This window comes from Somniosus microcephalus, chromosome 2, assembly GCF_052327205.1.
Source record: "Somniosus microcephalus isolate GS21.2 chromosome 2, FLI_Smic_1.0, whole genome shotgun sequence".
In the NCBI taxonomy this organism is placed as follows: Eukaryota; Metazoa; Chordata; class Chondrichthyes; order Squaliformes; family Somniosidae; genus Somniosus; species Somniosus microcephalus.
In genome coordinates this window covers 141,648,471-141,668,513 of record NC_140988.1, presented here as the reverse complement: position 1 = coordinate 141,668,513, position 20,043 = coordinate 141,648,471, and the positions used below count along the sequence as shown (strand labels likewise).

Sequence of the window (20,043 nt, the reverse complement as noted above, 5' to 3'; positions counted from 1 at the left end):
GCATATGGTTTGTCAGAAGTTAAAAGATGTTTATGAATTCAAAATGAAGTGTGATGCTACAGTAAACATTTTATCCTGCATCGAGAACAGGGGTTCAGTTGGGACAATGTGCAAACCCTTTTTTTATTCCTAAGATTATTTAGGTGAATTGTAAGTGTAATAGAGGATGATAGGTAGCAGTTTGATGTTCAACGTCGAACATGCCAAGTACACAAAACAGACTTGTGGACTGAAGAATGAATAGTACTTCTTCTTGGATTTGCCCATTGGATAACACATTTGATAACTATTTCAGTAAAATGATTTTGCTGTTATAGTGTATCTTTGTATGGATGTGCCATGTCATGTCTTAAGGATGGCATTTATGAACTGCACCCAGCTTGAAGGACCATATTCTCAGATTCATATTTCTATCTACAAAACAAACATTGTCATGCACCACACAATCTCCTTTCCTTGACCATGTTGTGTTCATTACAGTTCCCCTCGCTTTATTGCTCTTAGACCCCACTTTGATCATCAACTAAATTCTCCAGTGCTAGGTCTTTGTATTGATTTAATGCACTGCCATGTTTTATTTTATTTTCCTGTCCTCAGTAGGTCATTTAGTTCAAATGTCATTCTTCTCCTGATAACAACTGCTTTTGCAGCTGCTGCCAATAACATTCTTTTGTAACTAACTGACCTCTGCTGGTCATTCCATAATATCTGCTATCCAAAGGGCCATCTTGTAATAGGTTGGCTGAGTACACTTACTTTTCATGACAACATAATTACGCTGCTGCATCAACTGGCTTACATAAGAACATAACATAAGAAGTAGGAGTAGGCCACACGGCCCCTCGGGCCTGCTCCGCCATTCAATAGGATCATGGCTGATCTGAACCTGGACTCACGTCCACTTCCCTGCCCGCTCCCCGTAACCCCTAATTCCCTTATCAGCTAGGAAACTGTCTATCTCCGTTTTAAATTTATTTAATGTCGCAGCTTCCACAGCTCTCTGAGGTAGCAAATTCCATAGATTTACTACCCTCTGAGTGAAGAAGTTTCTCCTCATCTCAGTTTTGAAAGGGCAGCCCCTTAGTCTAAGGTTATGCCCCCCAGTTCTAGTCTCACCCATCAGTGGAAACATCCTCCCCACATCCACCCGATCAAGCCCCCTCACAATCTTATATGTTTCGATAAGATCGCCTCTCATTCTTCTGAATTCCAATGAGTAGAGGCCCAACCTACTCAACCTTTCCTCATAAGTCAACCCCCTCATCTCCGGAATCAACCGAGTGAACCTTCTCTGAACTGCCTCAAGAGCAAGCATATCTTTTCTTAAATATGGAAACCAAAACTGTACGCAGTATTCCAGGTGTGGCCTCACCAGTACCCTGTACAACTGAAGCAAGACTTCCCTGCTTTTATACTCCATCCCCCTTGCAATAAAAGCCAAGATTCCATTGGCCTTCCTGATTGTTAAGTCTGTGTGTTATAGTGAGAATTACTACACAGACCACAAGAGTAAATTCAACAGGTCTTTACTGGTTGGAGGTCAGGACTATACTGAATACAATATTATTACACTGTGCTTATATACCGGTGTGGTCACCACCGGTATTACGTATACAGCAGCCAAAGAAAGTAGTACCTTTCTTAAGGTGGAACAGGTTACATACACCACAATCCTCCCTTTTTAGCTTAACAGTCATATCCCCAAATAAACATAACATATATACATATATAACTTCAGGTATAACAGTTCCAAGGTTCAGTCTCTCAGGAGGCTTTCTGATTCGGCTTGGATAACGCCTTTCAGTGGTCTCTGATTCTTGTTGTTGAGGTGCCTCCTCTAGTTGGTTGCCAATGTATTGGGTGTTATCATCATCAAATACATTCTCGGCCGAGGTAGATGCTTCAGGTTCATGAACGTCTTCCACAGCTGTCTCTGTCACAACCATGGGTTCGACCCTTGCTCTCGACTCTACCAGTTGATCCGCATGACGCCTTATCACATTATGACCAATATCTACGGTGTACATCAGAGGTCCTTGTCTGGCCCGGATTGTTCCGGACTGCCATTTGTCGTTTCCATAGCCCCTTGCCATCACTGGTTGTCCTACGTCGAAAGTTCGAGTGGTCTTGCTGTTAATATGCCGAAACTGTTTGTTTGTTTTCCACTTCCCTCCGCACATTTGGTTTTAACAAGTCCAACTTGGACCGCAACTTCCTGTTATAAAACATCATAGCAGGACTTTGGTTAGTCACGGCATGATCGGCGTTTCTATATGACATCAGGAACTTATCGACCTTGCGTTGCAGCGGAATCTGATCATCATTCATGGCCTTAATAGCCTTTTTGAATGTCTGGACAAATCTTTCAGCCAACCCGTTTGTCGCCAGATGATATGGGGCAGAGGTATAATGTTTAACTCCATTCTTCTTTAAGAATTGTTGGAATTCTTCCGATACAAACTGTGGTCCGTTGTCCGAACAGATCTGTTCTGGCAATCCGTTCCTTGCGAATATTGTTCTTAACACCGCAATTGTCTTTTCTGAAGTAGTGGTATTCATCTTGATGACTTCTGGCCATTTGGAATGTGCGTCCACCGCGATTAGGAACATGGAGTCCATGAATGGACCAGCAAAGTCAATGTGTACGCGTTGCCATGGGGCTGAAGGCCATTCCCATGGGTGTAGCGGTGCTATCGGAGGTGCATTTTGCACTTTTTGACACCCAGCGCAGCTTTTCGTTAACTCCTCAATCTGTTGGTCAATATCCGGCCACCATACGTAAGCCCTAGCAAGACTTTTCATTTTAACTCCCCCCAGATGACCTTCATGTAGTTCTTTTAAAACTCTTTCCCTTAACTTGGGAGGAATAATCACTCTTGTCCCGTACATCAAAGTACCATGGCAGACGGACAGCTGGTCTCGCCTTGCCGAGAATGCCGGTAACAGAGGATCACCCCGTGTTGGCCATCCTTTCACTGTCACCTTGTAGACTCTGGACAGTGTCGGGTCGTTCCTGGTTTCTCTTTCAATACTTGCGTTGGTGACAGGTAAACACTCGATAATGGTCGAATGAAATAACTCAACAGGGTCAACTTCCGTCGTGTCTTCATCTTCAGGTAGTGGCAGGCGCGACAGGCCATCAGCATTGCCATGCTGTTTCGTACCTTTGAATTCTATCTGATATTGATGTGCCCCTAAGAAAAGAGACCATCTCTGGGAGACGCTGTGCTGTCATCACCGAAACACCCTTCTTAGGGTTAAAAATGGACACCAACGGTTGATGGTCCGTCAGAAGTGTGAATTTTTGGCCCTGTAGGTAATGATTAAACTTCTTCACTCCCCATACAAGGCTAAGGGCCTCCCTATCGATCTGCGCATAATTGCGCTCAGCGGAGGTCAATGATCTGGATGCAAACGCAACTGGCCTTTCCGTGCCATTTGGCAATTTATGTGAGAGTACTGCCCCAATACCATATGGAGAAGCATCACAAGCCAACCGAATAGGCAGTGTCGGGTTGAAGTGAGCCAACACTTCCTCTGAGGTGATCAATTCTTTGCTTTTGCGAAATGCCTTCTTACAGTTTTCGCCCCAGTCCCATGGTACCCCTTTCTGTAAAAGAGCGTTCAACGGATGCAGCACCGTGGATAGATTTGGCAGAAATTTATGGTAATAGTTAATTAATCCTAGAAACGACCTCAACTGAGAGACATTCTCCGGAGCGGGAGCCTTTACAACTGCCGCTATCTTGTCAGGAGACTTATGAAGCCCCTCCCAGTCAATGACATGACCACAGTACGAGATCCGCTTCTGGAAGAACTCACATTTCTGCCGATTTACCCTAAGTCCATACTCTTTCAGTCTGTTGAGCACCAGTTCCAAGTTAGCGAGATGCTGTTCATCACCATCACCTGTGATCAGAATGTCGTCCAGGTAACATTGTGTGCCTGGAATTCCCTGTAATACCTGCTCCATGGCCCTCTGCCAAATTGCTGGAGCCGATGCCACTCCAAAAACCAGCCTATTGTACCGGTACAACCCTCGATGCGTGTTGATCGTGAGGTATTGGCGTGACTCCTCTTCAACCTCCATCTGCAAGTACGCCTGCGCCAGGTCTATCTTGGTGAAGTGTTTCCCGCCAGACAGTGAAGCGAAAATATCCTCAATCCGTGGAAGCGGATACTGCACCGTGTGAAGCACCGGATTAACGGTGATTTTGAAATCTCCACAGATGCGAACCTTCCCTGGATCTCCTGGCTTATTGTTCGCAGGACGTTTCATAACGGGAACAATGGGCGTAGCCCACTCACTCCAATCTACTTTAGACAGTACACCTGAACGTTCTAGTGCTTCCAGCTCCGCTTCAACCGCAGGTCGTATTGCATAGGGTACCGGTCTGGCTTTAAAAAATTTTGGTTGTGCATGTTCATCAATCTTGATGTTTGCCGTAATTCCTCTGTGTTCCCAGTCCCGGCTGGAACACCTCTTTAGCCTCATCCAATATTCTGGACAATCGTTTAGGTTTGACAGCTGTTTCCCCGGAATCTACCGTTAGTGCTTTCAATGAGTGCCAGTCCATATTCATTTTCCTAATCCACTCCCGTCCTAGTAGTGGTGGACCTCCTTCAGGTAGCACATATAAGTCCATTACTTGGCTTCCTTCGCCCTTGTGGACCACTTCTACCTCTATTTTTCCGATGGGGTACACTCTTTGCCCCGTGTACGTTTTCAGTATAATCTCCGTATCCTGTAAGGGAATATGTTGGAATAACCTTCTGTAATCTTTCTTACTCATGACCGTCAATGCCGATCCAGTGTCCAATTCCATTTTTACTTGGACTCCTGCTATCTTAAGAGTGACCCAAATTGTCTGGAGGTCTGTATCCTTACCAACGTTGTGTATTCTTAAGCTATCCAGTTCATTACTGCTAGCGTCTGAATCTGACTTCTGTTCGGTCAAACTGTTCTTTGTCACCTTGTGTACCTTTGCATATTTTCCTTGCGGTGACTTTTTGTTGCTGGTCTTCTTTCCTGACCGGCATACTTTAGCTATGTGGCCAAGCCTGCCACACGTTCTGCATTCTTGGTTTTTAAACCAACACTGGTTCTGATCGTGCGTTGTCTTTCCACAACGATAACATTTGACAGAACTCAAACCCAATTTGTTTGTACCGAGTTCCGGTGGCCGTAGCTGCATTACTGCCGTGCCTCTCGCTGCGGCCTCGTGTGCTGCTGCCATAGTGACCGCCTTCTCGAGAGATAGCTGATTCTCCTCGAGCAGTCGCCTTTGTGTATCCTGTTTAAATAAACCACACACAAATCTATCTCGAAGTGCCTCTGTCAGTCTCGTTCCAAACTGACAATATTTTGCTAGCTTATGTAATTCCATCAAATATTCAGCATTGCTTTCATTTTGCAGCTGTCTTCTATCGTAAAATTTAAATCGTTCCGCTAGCATCAGCGGCGTGGGGTTAAGATGATTTTTTAGGACAGTAACAATCTGTTCGAACGTCTTATCCGCCGGTTCATCTGGTGATAACCGGTGTTTCAATTGCCCGTATGTCTTCGCATCCATTAAGTTTAGTAATGTTAGTGCTTTATCTGCCTCAGGAATTTTATTTGCCTTACAATAGTTTTGTCTGCGTTCTACATACATAGCCCAGCCTTCTATATCACTGTCGAAGGCATTAATGTTCCCATGTTTAGGCATCGTAGCAATTTATCGTATTTTTAATGTTATCTAAGATGACGGCTTCCCGCTCTTGCCGTCGTCCTCCGCCCACAAAATGGCGGTTTTCCCGCGCTTGGCGGTCTTCACCCGTCCCCCGACGCTGTCTCCACTTCACCGCAGCTCTCGCACCTTCAGTTTCCCCAGACTCTGCGCCTTTAGCCCGAATGCGGCCCTTATCTCCGGTCGCGATCGACCTCACCGCCCTTATTCCTCCGTCTTCCCAGCCCCGTCTGTACAGCCAACGCAGTTGACTTTCTGTCGCGTCGCTGCCCGGCTTACCCACCACGAGGTAGTAGAAGAAGCTGACAGTCGCTGATGGAGGCTTCGAGGTCAGGATGTCTTCTGCACTCCGGTTGCTCGATGGCTGCCGCTCGACGTGTCTTCCCGTAGGTGATGAGGGTGGAAACCTCTCTTCGACGTCCTGTCTGTGGACGAAGTCGCCGTGGAAATTACTGCAGCAGGGTAAGAATCGGACTTGTCGCCACTGTTAAGTCTGTGTGTTTATAGTGAGAATTACTACACAGACCACAAGAGTAAATTCAACAGGTCTTTACTGGTTGGAGGTCAGGACTATACTAAATACAATATTATTACACTGTGCTTATATACCGGTGTGGTCACCACCGGTATTACGTATACAGCAGCCAAAGAAAGTAGTATCTTTCTTAAGGTGGACCAGGCTTAAGTTCTCTTAAGGTGGAACAGGTTACATACACCACACTGATCACCTGCTGTACCTGCATACTAACCTTCTGTGTTTCATGCACCAGGACCCCCAGATCCCTTTGTACTGTAGCACTTTGCAGTTTCTCTCCATTTAGATAATAACTTGCTCTTTGATTTTTTCTGCCAAAGTGCATAACCTCACACTTTCCAACATTATATTCCATCTGCCAAATCTCTGCCCACTCATTTAGCCTGTCTATGTCCTTTTGCAGGTTTTTTATGTCCTCCTCACTCACTGCTTTCCCTCCCATCTTTGTATCGTCGGCAAACTTGGATATGTTGCACTTGGTCCCCTCCTCCAAATCGCTAATATAGATTGTAAAGAGTTGGGGTCCCAGCACTGGCCCCTGCGGAACACCACTAGTTACTGATTGCCAACCCGAGAATGAACCATTTATCCCAACTCTGTTTTCTGTTAGCTAGCCAATCTTCCTCCCATGCCAGTATACTACCCCCAATCACGTGATTTTTTATCTTGTGCAGTAATCTTGGCTTGCAAGATCTTTTCCTGGGGGGTGTTAATGAAGTACCAAAATGGTGTAAAAATATAAGGGAAAAACTTGATGGAATGCAAATCTTCCTTCTCAGAATTATAGAACAATACGGCACAGAAGGAGGCCATTTTCCCTGTGACGGCTCTTTGAAAGACATATCCAATGAGTCCCTTGCTCGTTCCCCACAGCCCTGCGAATTTTTCTCCTTCAAGTATTTACCCAATTCCCTTTTGAAAGTTGTTATTGAATCTGCTTCCACTACCCTTTCAGGCAGTGCATTCCAGATCATCATAACTGTCATTTTTTTCACCGCCTCTGCCAATTACCTAGCACAAAGGAAGGTGGTTGTGGTGGTTGGAGGTCAATCATCACAGCCCCAGGACATCGCTGCAGGAGTTCCTCAGGGCAGTGTCTGTAGTGTATGTGCCTTTAAGAGCCCCCTGTGTACTGTAATGCCGGTAATGGCCACTCGGGCTATATAAGCCTGTATATTGTGTTGTATCAGTTAGTTCCCCTCCAGACTTTGTTTAGTAAACACCTATGAAACCAACTCCTGTCTTCAGTGTCTCTATCAACACACAGACAGAACAGTGGCGACGAATTGGAAACGGACTTACCTGCAATTTGGCAGCACCTCAAGGACATTGATTCCTCTGGCGTCCAAAGTTGAAGAAAAATCAAGAAAAAGAAAAAGCTGTGGTTTCACCAGCTAGCCAAGCTGGTGGCAGGTACTGCAATAATCCTTCCTGGGCGTCGGGCTGGGGCTCCAGCGACTGGCTCTACAGCTAGGCCAAGCAGCGAAAGCGGAGGCAAGCAGTAACAGACGGGGAGGGAGCAGTATTATCGCATAAATTCCCTGATGGCTCGGAACGGCCGATAGCTTTTGCGTCACGCTCATTGAACTCAGCTGAGCGTAACTCTGCCCAAATCGACAGGGAAGCACTCAGCCTGGTATGGGGAGTGAAGAAATTCAACCATTATCTACACGGACAAAAATTTACCTTGTTGACTGACCATCAACCCCTCATCTCCATATTCAACCCTAAAAAGGGTGTTCCCATTATGACAGCGCAAAGGCTACAGAGGTGGTCCCTTTTTCTAGGGCACACCAATACAACATAGAATACAAAGGATCAAAATAGCATGGGAATGCTGACGGGTTATCGCGCCTACCGTTGCCAACGGCAGAAGAAGCACCTACCGTAGACCCAGTGGAGATTTTCCACTCTACCATAGTCGAATGTCTACCAGTAACAAATTCTGCCATTGAAAGGGAAACTAGAAATGACCCGACTCTCTCACGAGTCTACGATTTAACAGTGAAGGGATGGCCAGCACATGGCGAACCACTGTTGCCAGCATTCTCGCAAAGAAGAGAACAGCTGTCAGTGTGCCGAGGAACCTTGATGTGTGGATCCAGAGTGGTGATTCCACCCAAACTCCAGGATAAAGTTCTAAAGGAGCTTCACGAGGGGCATCTGGGTGGAGTGAAAATGAAGAACCTAGCCAGGGCGTTTGTATGGTGGCCAGGTATCGATGGAGACATCGAAGAAATGACCAAGAGCTGCCTAGGATGCCAGAAGGTCCAAAACGCTCCACCCCAAGCCCCTCTACATCCATGGGAGTGGCCCTCATCTCCCTGGCAAAGGGTACACATCGACCTTGCTGGTCCATTTATGGGCTCAATGTTCTTAATCGCGGTTGATGCACACTCCAAGTGGCCGGAGGTAATAAAGATGTCCTCCACCACCACGGGAAAAACCATCACAGTATTAAGGACCATATTTGCCAGGAATGGGCTGCCGGAACAGATCTGTTCTGATAATGGACCGCAATTTGTGTCCGAAGAATTCAGGAAGTTCTTAAAAAAAAAAAAAAATGGGGTTAAGCACTACACGTCCGCCCCATACCATCCCGCCACCAATGGATTGGCTGAAAGGTTTGTCCAGACCTTCAAGAAGGCCATAAAGGCCATGGGTAATGAAGACATAAATCTACAGCATAAGGTGGATAACTTCTTGTTCGCATACAGGAATGCAACACATATGGTTACAAACCAAACTCCCGCCATGATGTTCTTCAATAGAAGCCTAAGATGCCGGCTAGATTTGATCAAGCCCAACATCAGAAGGGACGTGGAGAACCGGCAATTTCAAGGCATGAATGAAAGGCCAACTAGAACCTTCCAGATAGGTCAACAAGTTTTGGCCCGGGACTACCGTACCGAGAAATGGCAGCCTGGAACTATCTGCACACGACTAGGACCGCTGATGTATACCGTGGACATCGGAGAAAGCATAATAAGGCGCCATGCTGACCAAATCATAGTCATCCGAAAAGGGACAACCTACACCACAACTCTATACGCCTAACGATGAAGTAGAGATACCCATACCTACCTCCGATCCGGTGATACTGGAACCCGATGAACCCGACACTGGCATTCAAGCCGAATCAGCCTTGCTAAAAGAACCTACTACACCACCAGAAACTACTACACCACCGAGGCGTTATCCGGACCGAGTCAGGAAGCCTCCAGAGAGACTGACTTATAATTAATTAACTGCAGCAATGTGTAGATTATTTTTCTTGTAACATGTAATTAATAATTACTTAAAATATTATGTACTGGTTGGCTAAAAGGGGAGGAATTGTAGTGTATGTGCCTTTAAGAGCCCCATGTGTACTGTAATGCCGGTAATGGCCACTCGGGCTATATAAGCCTGTATATTGTGTTGTATCAGTTAGTTCCCCTGCAGACTTTGTTTAGTAAACACCTATGAAACCAACTCCTGTCTTCAGTGTCTCTATCAACACACAGACAGAACAGTGTCCTAGGCCCAATCATCTTCAGTTGCTTCATCAACGACCTTCCCTCCATAAGGTCAGAAGTGGGGATATTCACTGATGACTGCACAGTATTCAGTGCCATTCGTAACTCCTCAGATAATGAAGCAGTCCATGCCCACATGCAGCAAGACCTGGACGACATTCAGGCTTGGGCTGATAAGTGGCAGGTAACATTTGCGCCACACAAGTGCCAGGCAATGACTATCTCCCAACAAGCGAGCGTGTAACCACCGCCCCTTGCCATTCAACAGCATTACCATCACCTAATCCCCCACCATCAACATCCTGGGGGTTACCATTGACCAGAAACTTAACTGGACCAGCCATATAAATACTGTGGCAACAAGAGCAGGTCAGAGGCTAGGTATTCTGTGGTGAGTGTCTCACCTCCTGACTCCCCAAAGCCTTTCCAGCATCTACAAGGCACAAGTCAGGAGTATGATGGAATACTCTTCACTTGCCTGGCTGAGTGCAGCTCCAACAACACTCAAGAAGCTCAACATCATCCAGGACAAAGCAGCCCGCTTGATTGGCACCCCATGCACCACCTTAAACATTCACTCCCTCCACCACCGGCGTACTGTGGCTGCAGTGTGTACCATCTACAAGATGCACTGCAGCAACTCGCCAAGGCTTCTTCGGCAGCACCTCCCAAACCCGCGACCTCTTCCACCTAGAAGGACAAGGGCAGCAGGCGCATGGGAACACCACCACCTCCAAGTTCCCCTCCAAGTCACACACCATCCTGACTTGGAAGTATATTGCCGTTCCTTCATCATTGCTGGGTCAAAATCCTGGAACTCCCTCCCTAACAGCACTGTGGGAGTACCTTTACCACACGGACTGCAGCGGTTCAAGGAGGCGGCTCACCACCACCTTCTCAAGGGCAACTAGGGATGGGCAATAAATGCTGGCCTTGCCAGTGACGTCCACATCCCACGAACGAATAAAAAATAAATTAAAAAATCTGTATCCTCTGGTTTCAGACCCTATGGCCACTGGAAACAGTTTCTCATCGTTTTATCAAAACCCTTCATGATTTTGAACACCTAGCAAATCTCCTTTTAACCTTCTCTGCTCCAAGGCGAACAATCCCAGTTTCTCCAGTCTCCACATAGCTGAAGTCCCTCATCCCCGGTATATTCTAGTAAATCTCTTCTGCATCTTCTTTTAAGGCCTTCGCATCCTTCCTAAAAGTGTGGTGCCTAGAATTGGCCACAATACTGCAGCTGGTGCCTAACCAGTATTTGATATAGGTAGAGCATAACTTCCTTGCTTTTGTACTCCACGTCTCTATTTATAAAGCCATGGATCTCGTATGCCTTTTTAACAGCTTTCTCAACTTGACCTCCCATCTTCAAAGATTTGTGCACGTACACCCGCAGGTCTCTCTGTTCCTGCACCCCCCCTTCAAAAGTGCACCATTTAGTTCATATTGCCTCTCCTCATTCATCCTACCAAAGTGAATCACTTCACACTTTTCTGCATTAAATTTCATCTGCCATCTGTCTGTCCATTTCACCAGTCTATGTCCTGAAGTCTTTTACTATCCTCCTCATTGTTTACTACATTTCCAAGTTTCGTGTCATCTGCAAACTTTGAAATTATGCCCTGTATACCCAAGTCCAGGTCATTAATAGACATCAAAAAAAGGAGTGGTTCCAACACTGACCCTTGAGGGATACTATTGTCTACTTCCCTCCAGTCTGAAAAACAACCGTTCACCATTAATACTCGGCTGTCTGTCCCTCAGCCAATTTCATATCCACGCAGCCACTGCCCCTTTAATCCCATGGGCTTCAATTTTACCAACCAGTCTACTATGTGGTAATTTATCAAAGGCCTTTTGAAAGTCCTTATGTACAGCATCAACTGCACTATCCTCATCAACCCTCGCCATTACGTCATCAAAGGTCTCAATCAAGTTAGTCAAATACAATTTAGAATCATAGAATGGTTACAGCACGGGAGAAGGCCTTTCGTCCCGTTGAGCCTGTGCTGGCTCTCCGCAAGAGCACCTTGGCTAGTCCCACTTCCCTGCCCTTTCCCCGTAGCCCTGCAAATTTTTTTCTTTGAGGTACTTATCCAACTCCATTTTGAAAGCTGTGATTGAGTCTGCCTCCCTTTCAGGCAGTGCATTCCAGATCCTAACCACTCGCTGAGTAAAAAAGTTTTTTCTTATGTCGCCTTTGGTTCTTTTGCCAATCACCTTAAATCTGTGTCCTCTGGTTCTCGACCCTTCTGCCAATGGGAACTGTTTCTATCTACTCTGTCCAGAACCCTTATGGTTTTGAACACCTCTATCAAATCTCCTCTCCATCTTCTCTGCTCCAAGGAGAACAGCCCTAGCTTCTCCAGTCTATCCATGTAGTCCCTCATCCCTGGAATCATTCTCGTAAATCTCTTCTGCACCCTCTCTAAGGCCTTCACATCTTTCCTAAAGTGCGGTGCCCAGAATTGGACACAATACTCCAGTTGAGGCCGAATCTTTTATACAGGTTCATCATCATCATTTCCACGCTTTCATACTCTATATACCTTTATTCATGAAGCCCAGGATCCCATAAGCTTTTTTAACTGCTTTCTCAACCTGCCCTGCCACCTTCAACAATCAACAATTTGTGCACATATACCCCTAGGTGTCTCTGCTCATGCACTCCCCTTTAGGATTGTACCCTTTAGTTTATATTTCCTCTCCTCATTCTTTCTACCAAAATGTATCACTGTGCACTTTTCTGCGTTAAATTTCATCTATCATGTGTCCACCCTTTCCACCAGCCTGTCTATATCCTCTTGAAGTCTATCACTCTCCTCCTCACTGTTCACTATACTTCCAAGTTTTGTGTCATCTGCACATTTTGAAATTGTGCCCTGTACACCCATGTCCAAGTCATTAATATACAGGAAACTCTTTGGTATCCGGCACCGATGGGACCGGGATGCTGCAGGTTGATTAAAAATTCCGGATAATGCAGAGGGTTATCTACCGAGGCTATTTTTAACAAAAATAAATAAAAAATCAAGAAATGTGCAGTATACAGTAATTGGGTACTCACCTACAGAATGTTGTGTTAAATGGATGGTGGAAGATGCTTGATTAAGTAAAGTACTGCCAGTTGAGGGCAATCCATAACTCTTTAATCAGAAGAGACTACCGGCAGCGTGGGAGAGTCAGACTCCTGTTGTTATTGGCGCTGTCGGAAGTCCGAACACCTCAAGAAGCTGAGTTGTGGCAATTTGGAGAACTACCCCTACTGACTAACTCGGCCACCGCGGGAGACTCGGACTCGGCAACATTTCCGGTTATTGAGGCGTTGTTTTTGGAGTATGAATTTTGCCAGTTAATAGAGAATTCTGAATATTTAGGTGCCGTTTAAACGAGAGTTTCCTGTATATCAAGAAAAGCAATGGTCCTAGAACTGACCCCTGGAGAACACCACTGTATACCTTCCTCCAGTCCGAAAAACAACCATTCACAGCTACTCTTTGTTGCCTGTCACTTTGTCTTTAACAATCTGTGCTGTCTCATTTTTAACCAATATTTTTCCACTGTGCTGTCTCATTTTTAACCAATATTTTTCCACTGTGCTGTCTCATTTTTAACCAATATTTTTCCACTGTGCTGTCTCATTTTTAACCAATATTTTTCCACTGTGCTGTCTCATTTTTAACCAATATTTTTCCAAGTGCCAATTAATTTTGTCCCTGTTTGATGTGTCTCAAAGTTTCTCCAGCACCGACGGGCTGACTGGCCTTTAGTTGCTGGGTTTATCCCTCTCCCCTTTTTTGAACAGGAGTGTAACATTTGCATTAAAAAAAAGTCAAAACAAATACTAATAATGGAATAAATGGAGTGCACCACAGTAGGATGTATTATGAAATGCACTCCACTTATGATTGTAGACCAGTCAGCTACAAGTGAAATGTATTTATTTATCATAGCCCCCAAGTTGAGAGTATACCTGTGAATAATAGAGCTATATAAGCATTATGAATACTATAATTTTGTTCAGTGTGTCACATCATGGATGTTATATTTAAGTGAGTTTTCATCCCTTAATGCTGATAATGATGTAGTGCTGATGATTTTATATTGCCTGTTTTGCTGTTCGGCAGAGTTCATATTTGATTCAGTTTCCAGTCTATAAACTGTTCAAATTATTCGCCTCTGTTTTCCCCAGCCCCCAATTATAGTAGATCTTGTAAAACTTTTGGTTGTTCCTTTAAATAAAAATCATTTCACGGAAAAAGTTTGTGTCGCACCACAAACATAAAATCATTCACTTTCATCAAGAAAAAATATAAGTATTCCAGAAAGCATTAACAATTTTTACACTCTCATCCTTTCCTTGTATCAGAATTTTGGCACATTTTCACAGAAGGACATGCTAGTAACTCTATCAGTGCTTGTCTCTGTAAACACTGAATTGTTGTCTCAGTAACTTAATTTTCAATAAGTCACTTCTGACGTTTAGTTGATATGTCAGACAAAAGTCAGACAAGTTCTGTTCAAAAGTATGCCTGGCCACACATTTTTGAATCAAAATTATCATGATAAATGCTTTCCCCAGACTTGATGAGTGATTTTCCTTCATTTGATTGCCAATTAGTCTTGAAATGATAGTGGTTAAAAGCAGTATATCCATCTTTGCAATTGTGAACAATGAGTTGCCGCTTCATTGAATGAATTAACAAGTTGATGAAAGACTTTATCTTGTAGACTTTGTGCATGAGCACTAAAATAACCATGCTAAACTGAACCATTTTTATGTAGGTTGTCATGGAATCATAGAATCTTACAGTACAGATGTAAGAGCCTGTGCCGGCTCTTTAAAAGAGTAACTCCTGCTCTTTCCCTATAACCTTACAATTTGTTCCTGTTGCTGCATAAAAAAAATCTCCTACTTATTTTATCAAAAATAAAAAAGCCATCAGTTCTGTTACATATATTTTGTGTTTTTGTTTGAGTAAGTTAAGATTTTACTTTTTTTAATGTCACAACAATATCTGAGTGATGGTGCCGTGCATTGGAGCACAAACATGCAGCTGCCACAAAATCGCACAATGTTTTTTATGAATGTAATCCCCATAAGTGAAGGGACAAATTGAGGCACCGTAGGCTATTCTCATGCAAATCTAGTGGTTGGTTAGAGAACAGAATTTGCAGGGGCTTGAGGGCAGGTTCCCTTCTCATCCCCTTCAGAGTAATGATATGTGGAAAAGGAAGAGTGCAGCATTTTAATGGCCCAGATTTTGCGGTCAGCAGCGAAGGAATCGCGCTCGTCGTTCATTACCCTTACAGCTGCCCACAGACTTTTTGCGGGCTTCTGAGCGGCAGCTTACAGTATTTAGCGATCCTTTTCAGCGCAGCGCCCTCTACAGGGATCTGGGACCTGTTGTAATCAGGAAAGCAACAACGTGAAATAACAACAGAAAATGCTGGAAAAACTCAGCAAGTCAGGCAACATCCGTGGAGAGAAATTTGAGTTGACGTTTCGGGTTTGACCCTTCTTCAAAACTGGAGAGAAAAGGAACTAGATCGAAGGCAGGGCTGCGATCGGACAAAAGAATTAAAGAACCAAAAGAAGTAAAAGAGATTAGAAGCTAGACGAGATGGTAATAGGCTGTGATTAGGTGTAAAGTGTACTGGCAGGGCAAAAGATAGCTGCCAGGTGTGAGAGAGAAACAAAAGGAAAGGGGGGGGGGGGGGGGAAAGGAAAGGAGTGGAAAAATATAAGTGAAAATGAAATGGGGGCCGAGGTTATGATCTGAAATTGTTGAACTCGATATTGAGACCGGAAGGCTGCAGACTGCCTAATCGGAAGATGAGGTGCTGTTCCTCGAGTTTACGTTGAGCTTCCGTGGAACAGTACAAGAGGCCAAGGACGGTGAGGTCCGAGTGGGAATGGAGCGGTGAATTGAAATGACAGGCGACCGGAAGCTCGGGGTCACCCTTACGGACTGAACGGAGGTGTTCCGCAAAGCGGTCACCCAATCTGCGTTTGGTCTCCCCAATGTAGAGGAGACCGCATCGTGAGCAGCGAATACAGTATACTAGATTGCGAGAAGTACAAGTAAATCGCTGTTTCACCTGGAAGGGGTGTTTGGGGCCCTGGACAGTGGGGAGGGGGGAGGTATAGGGGCAGGTGTTACATCTCCTCCGCTTGCACGGGAAGGTGCCAGGCGAAGGGGAAGGGCTGTTTGGGGTGATAGAGGAGTGGACTAGGGTGTCTCGGAGAGAGCGGTCCCTGCGGAATGCTGAAAGGGGAGGGGAGGGGAAGATACGTTTGGTGGTGGGATCACTTTGGAGGTAGCGGAAATGCCGGAGGATGATCCGTTGAATGTGGAGGCTGGTGGGGTGAAAGGTGAGGACAAGGGGAACCCTATCGTGGTTCCGGGAGGGAGGGGCAGGGGTGAGGGCAGAGGTGCGGGAGATAGAACTGACATGGTCGAGGGCAGTGTCAACCACGGTAGAGGGGAATCCTCGGTTGCAGAAAAAGGAAGACATGTCTGAAGCACTGGTGTGGAAGGTGGCATCGTCGGAGCAGATACGGCGGAGGCGGAGAAACTGGGAGAATGGAATAGAGTCCTTACAGGAAGCGGGGTGGGAGGAAGTGTAGTCCAGGTAGCTGTGGGAGTCAGTGGGCTTGTAGTAAATATTGGTCGATAACCTATCCCCAGAGATGGAGACGGAGAAGTCGAGGAAGGGAAGGGAAGAGTCAGAGATGGACCATGTGAAGGTGAGGGAAGGGTGGAAATTGGAGGCAAAGTGAATGAAATTGTCAAGTTCGGGGCGAGAGCAGGAAACGGCACCGATACAGTCATCAATGTATCGGAAAAAGAGGTGAGTAGGACTGGAACAAAGATTGTTCCACATAGCCCACGAAAAGGCAGGCATAGCTAGGACCCATGCGGGTACCCATGGCAACACCTTTGATTTGGAGGAAATGAGTGGAGTTAAAGGAGAAGTTGTTCAATGTGAGAACAAGTTCAGCCAGGCGGAGGAGGGTCGTGGTGGATGGGGACTGGTCGGGCCTCTGTTCGAGGAAGAAGCGGAGTGCCCTCAGGCCATCCGGGTGGGGGATGGAGGTGTAGAGGGATTGTACGTCCATGGTGAAAAGGAAGCGGTTGGGGCCAGGAAACTGGAAACTGTTAAAGTGGCGGAGGGCGTCCGAAGAGTCGCGGATGTAGGTGGGAAGAGACTGGACAAGGGGAGAAAAGATAGAGTCAAGATAGGAAGAGATAAGTTCCGTAGGGCAAGAACAGGCTGAAACGATGGGTCTACCAGGGCAGTCCTGTTTGTGGATCTTGGGAAGGAGGTAGAAGCGGGCTGTGCGGGGTTGGGGAACTATGAGGTTGGTGGCAGCGGGGGGAAGATCTCCAGAGGAGATGAGGTCAGTGACAGTCTTGGAAACGGTGGTTTGATGTTCGGTAGTGGGGTCATGGTCCAGGTGGAGGTAGGAGCAGGTGTCGGAGAGTTGGCGTTCAGCTTCCGCTAGGTAGAGGTCAGTACGCCAAACAACAACAGCACCACCCTTGTCAGCGGGTTTAATGACAATGTCAGGGTTGGATCTAAGAGAATGGAGTGCTGCAAGTTCAGAGGGAGGTAGGTTGGAGTGAGTGAGGGGAGCAGAGAAATGGAGACGGCCGATGTCACGGCGGCAGTTAGCGATGAAAAGATCTAGAGAGGGTAAGAGGCCAGGGGGAGGGGTCCAGGTAGAATGGGAATTCTGCAAGCGGGAGAAAGGGTCAGTTGTGCGGGGGGAGGACTCCTGGCCAAAGAAGTGGGCACGGAGACGAAGGCGGCGGAAAAAGAGCTCAGCATCGTGCCGAGCTCGAAATTCATTGAGGTGGGGGCGTAAGGGGATGAAGCTCAGGCCTTTGCTGAGGACTGATCGTTCAGGGTCAGAGAGTGGAAGGTCAGAGGGGATAGTGAACACACGGCAGGGGGTGAGATTGGGAGAAGGGGGGTCAGAGGAAAGTGAAGGGGAAGAAGGTTCCGGAGGGGCGTTGGTGTCCAAGAGTTGATGAAGCTTGCGATCCTTGACATCGGAAAGGAAGAAGAAAAGTTTTTTGTTGAAGCGTCGGATGAGTCGAAGGATGAAGTGGAACTGAGGACCCGGGCAGCTTTGAGATAGAGTGCGCCGGTGTTGTGTCTCTTCAACCAGTCAGATTGAAGAATCCTCAGAGTCTAAACAAGGAAGTATAAATTAGAATATTTAGTTCCATGTAAAATCATGTCCAGAAAGTGAGAGAGGGAAAGAAAGATGAGATTGAGATAAGAGACAAAGTAAAAAAATTAATAATTTTAAAAAATCTTCAACAATAATTAAATTCTGAAGGAATGAGACTCCACACTTGTAAAATTAAATTTTCAGTGCCAGAGAGGTTGTTTGGCAGTAATTTAGACTTATTAAAAATTCACTTGCACCTGAATGTACCAGCCCCAACATTTTCTGGCGTGTTTAGTGGGTAACTAGTGGGTAAGTTCCGCAACTACACGCCATTCATGCATTTCAATGCCGAATCTCTCAGCGATGTACCAGTGTAGCGAAGCGTGTGGAGGAGCTATACATGTGCGTTTTACTGCAGATGTGCGGATGCCAGAATTTGCTGTCCGATTTACTCCATAATAACGGTGAGGCTGAGCGCTGATAGCCTCACCGTTAGTCTTACACAAAATCCAAGTCATTGTAGTTAGCCTGCTTTTAGTTTCTTTCGGATGAATGAAATTAGTCTTCTGCCGAAAGATTGAATGGTGTTGTGGATTAGCACACTGTCCTTCTCCACTTTGGGGCCCGAGCTTAAATCCAGCTCAGATTGATGGAATGAACGTTTTCTCTCTTTCTAGGCTGCAGGTGTTCAGTTTCTATGTGGAATTGACATTGGGAAAGATGAAACCAGTTCCGTTTGAGCACAAAACAGCTTGTAACTGGCTCCCCCAAGTGGACTAATCGTGAAAGGCACCCATTGATGTAGCAAGGCTATACAGACCAGAAGATCCTAGATTAAATTTTAGTCTGTGCTGAGTTGGATGAGCTCATCTGTGGCAGCAGTTGAGGATCTGCACTTGGCTTCAGGTACAGAGGTGAAAAATTATGCCTAGTACCTGCTTCTGATGGCTCTCTATCTGTCCCTGCTGGAAGTGCACATGTGGACAGGAATAGACGGGGCTCTTTACTGCCACAGTTGAATAGTGTGTTAGATGAGGAATGGGCAGTTGACCAAAATATCATGGGGCTCGTGACATCTGGAACTGTACACCAGCATGAATCAGCACCATCAGGAGAGGAGAGAGAAAATTGGAAATATTTATATTAAAAAAACCTTGATAAAACTAGCTCCCTCAGTAAACTAATGGGGAAAGGCACCAACTGGTGTAATGCAAAGCCAAAATGGCTGGTATGGGAAACGGAAATATCACACTGGTGTAGCTGGTAGTTGTTCTTCTGCAATTATGGATCAAGTACATTGCTGGAGCAGTGTAGAGAGAACTTGAATTATATTGAGCCCATATTACACCTGACCTGAAAATGCTTATTGTTGATGCTACTCCATTTCTCAATACTGCTGTCAGAGCCAAAATTCAAGGAAAATCATATTCCAGATCGATTCTTGGGTACTTCACATTGATTCTAATATGGGCTCCAGTTTCTAATTACATTAGCATGTCTGTGTATGTATGCTAGTATTAATGCTTGGCAAATAATATTCAAAATGTTCTCATGCATTTTTTGGACTACATGGATTTCCATATACTGTATAATGTCCACATATTTTTGTCTTTACCTCTGCTGTATACATAGAATGTTTGATTTATTTTATTGTGTTCTGTTTTGTTTGGATTTGATAGAATGGTGATCAATGTGATCCCAGTATTGGGTAAACTGCTGTTGGTTTACACCTTTTAATGATGTATGGATTTTCTTCACAGCATTGTTCTCTGTCATGTGTTATAATGTTCTATGTGACAAGTATGCCACAAGGCAGCTATACGGCTATTGTCCAACCTGGGCTTTGAACTGGGAGTACAGGAAAAAGGGAATCATGGAAGAAATTGTAAACTGTGATGCAGACATCCTAAGCCTTCAGGTAAGGCAGATGTGCAACAAAACGAAAACATTATCTCTCTCTTCCTGCAAGCAATAAGAAAACAAAAGTTAAGTCAAACAAATTGAGGAGGAAGCTCTTTATTCTTAATGGGCTAGTCTAATAGCTACAATGCTCAGTGTTGGAATCCCAAG

At 45.4% G+C, this 20,043-nt stretch overlaps 1 protein-coding gene across 1 annotated transcript in view; it reads left to right on the top strand.

Annotated features, from left to right (window-relative positions):
• The window catches only part of cnot6l (CCR4-NOT transcription complex, subunit 6-like), a 122,273-nt gene that overhangs the window by 63,736 nt on the left and 38,494 nt on the right, over nucleotides 1-20,043 (top strand). The window contains exon 7 of the mRNA XM_085963182.1: nucleotides 19,734-19,891. Coding sequence (XP_085819308.1) covers nucleotides 19,734-19,891 — 158 coding nt within the window. The remainder of the gene's footprint in view (nucleotides 1-19,733; nucleotides 19,892-20,043) is intronic.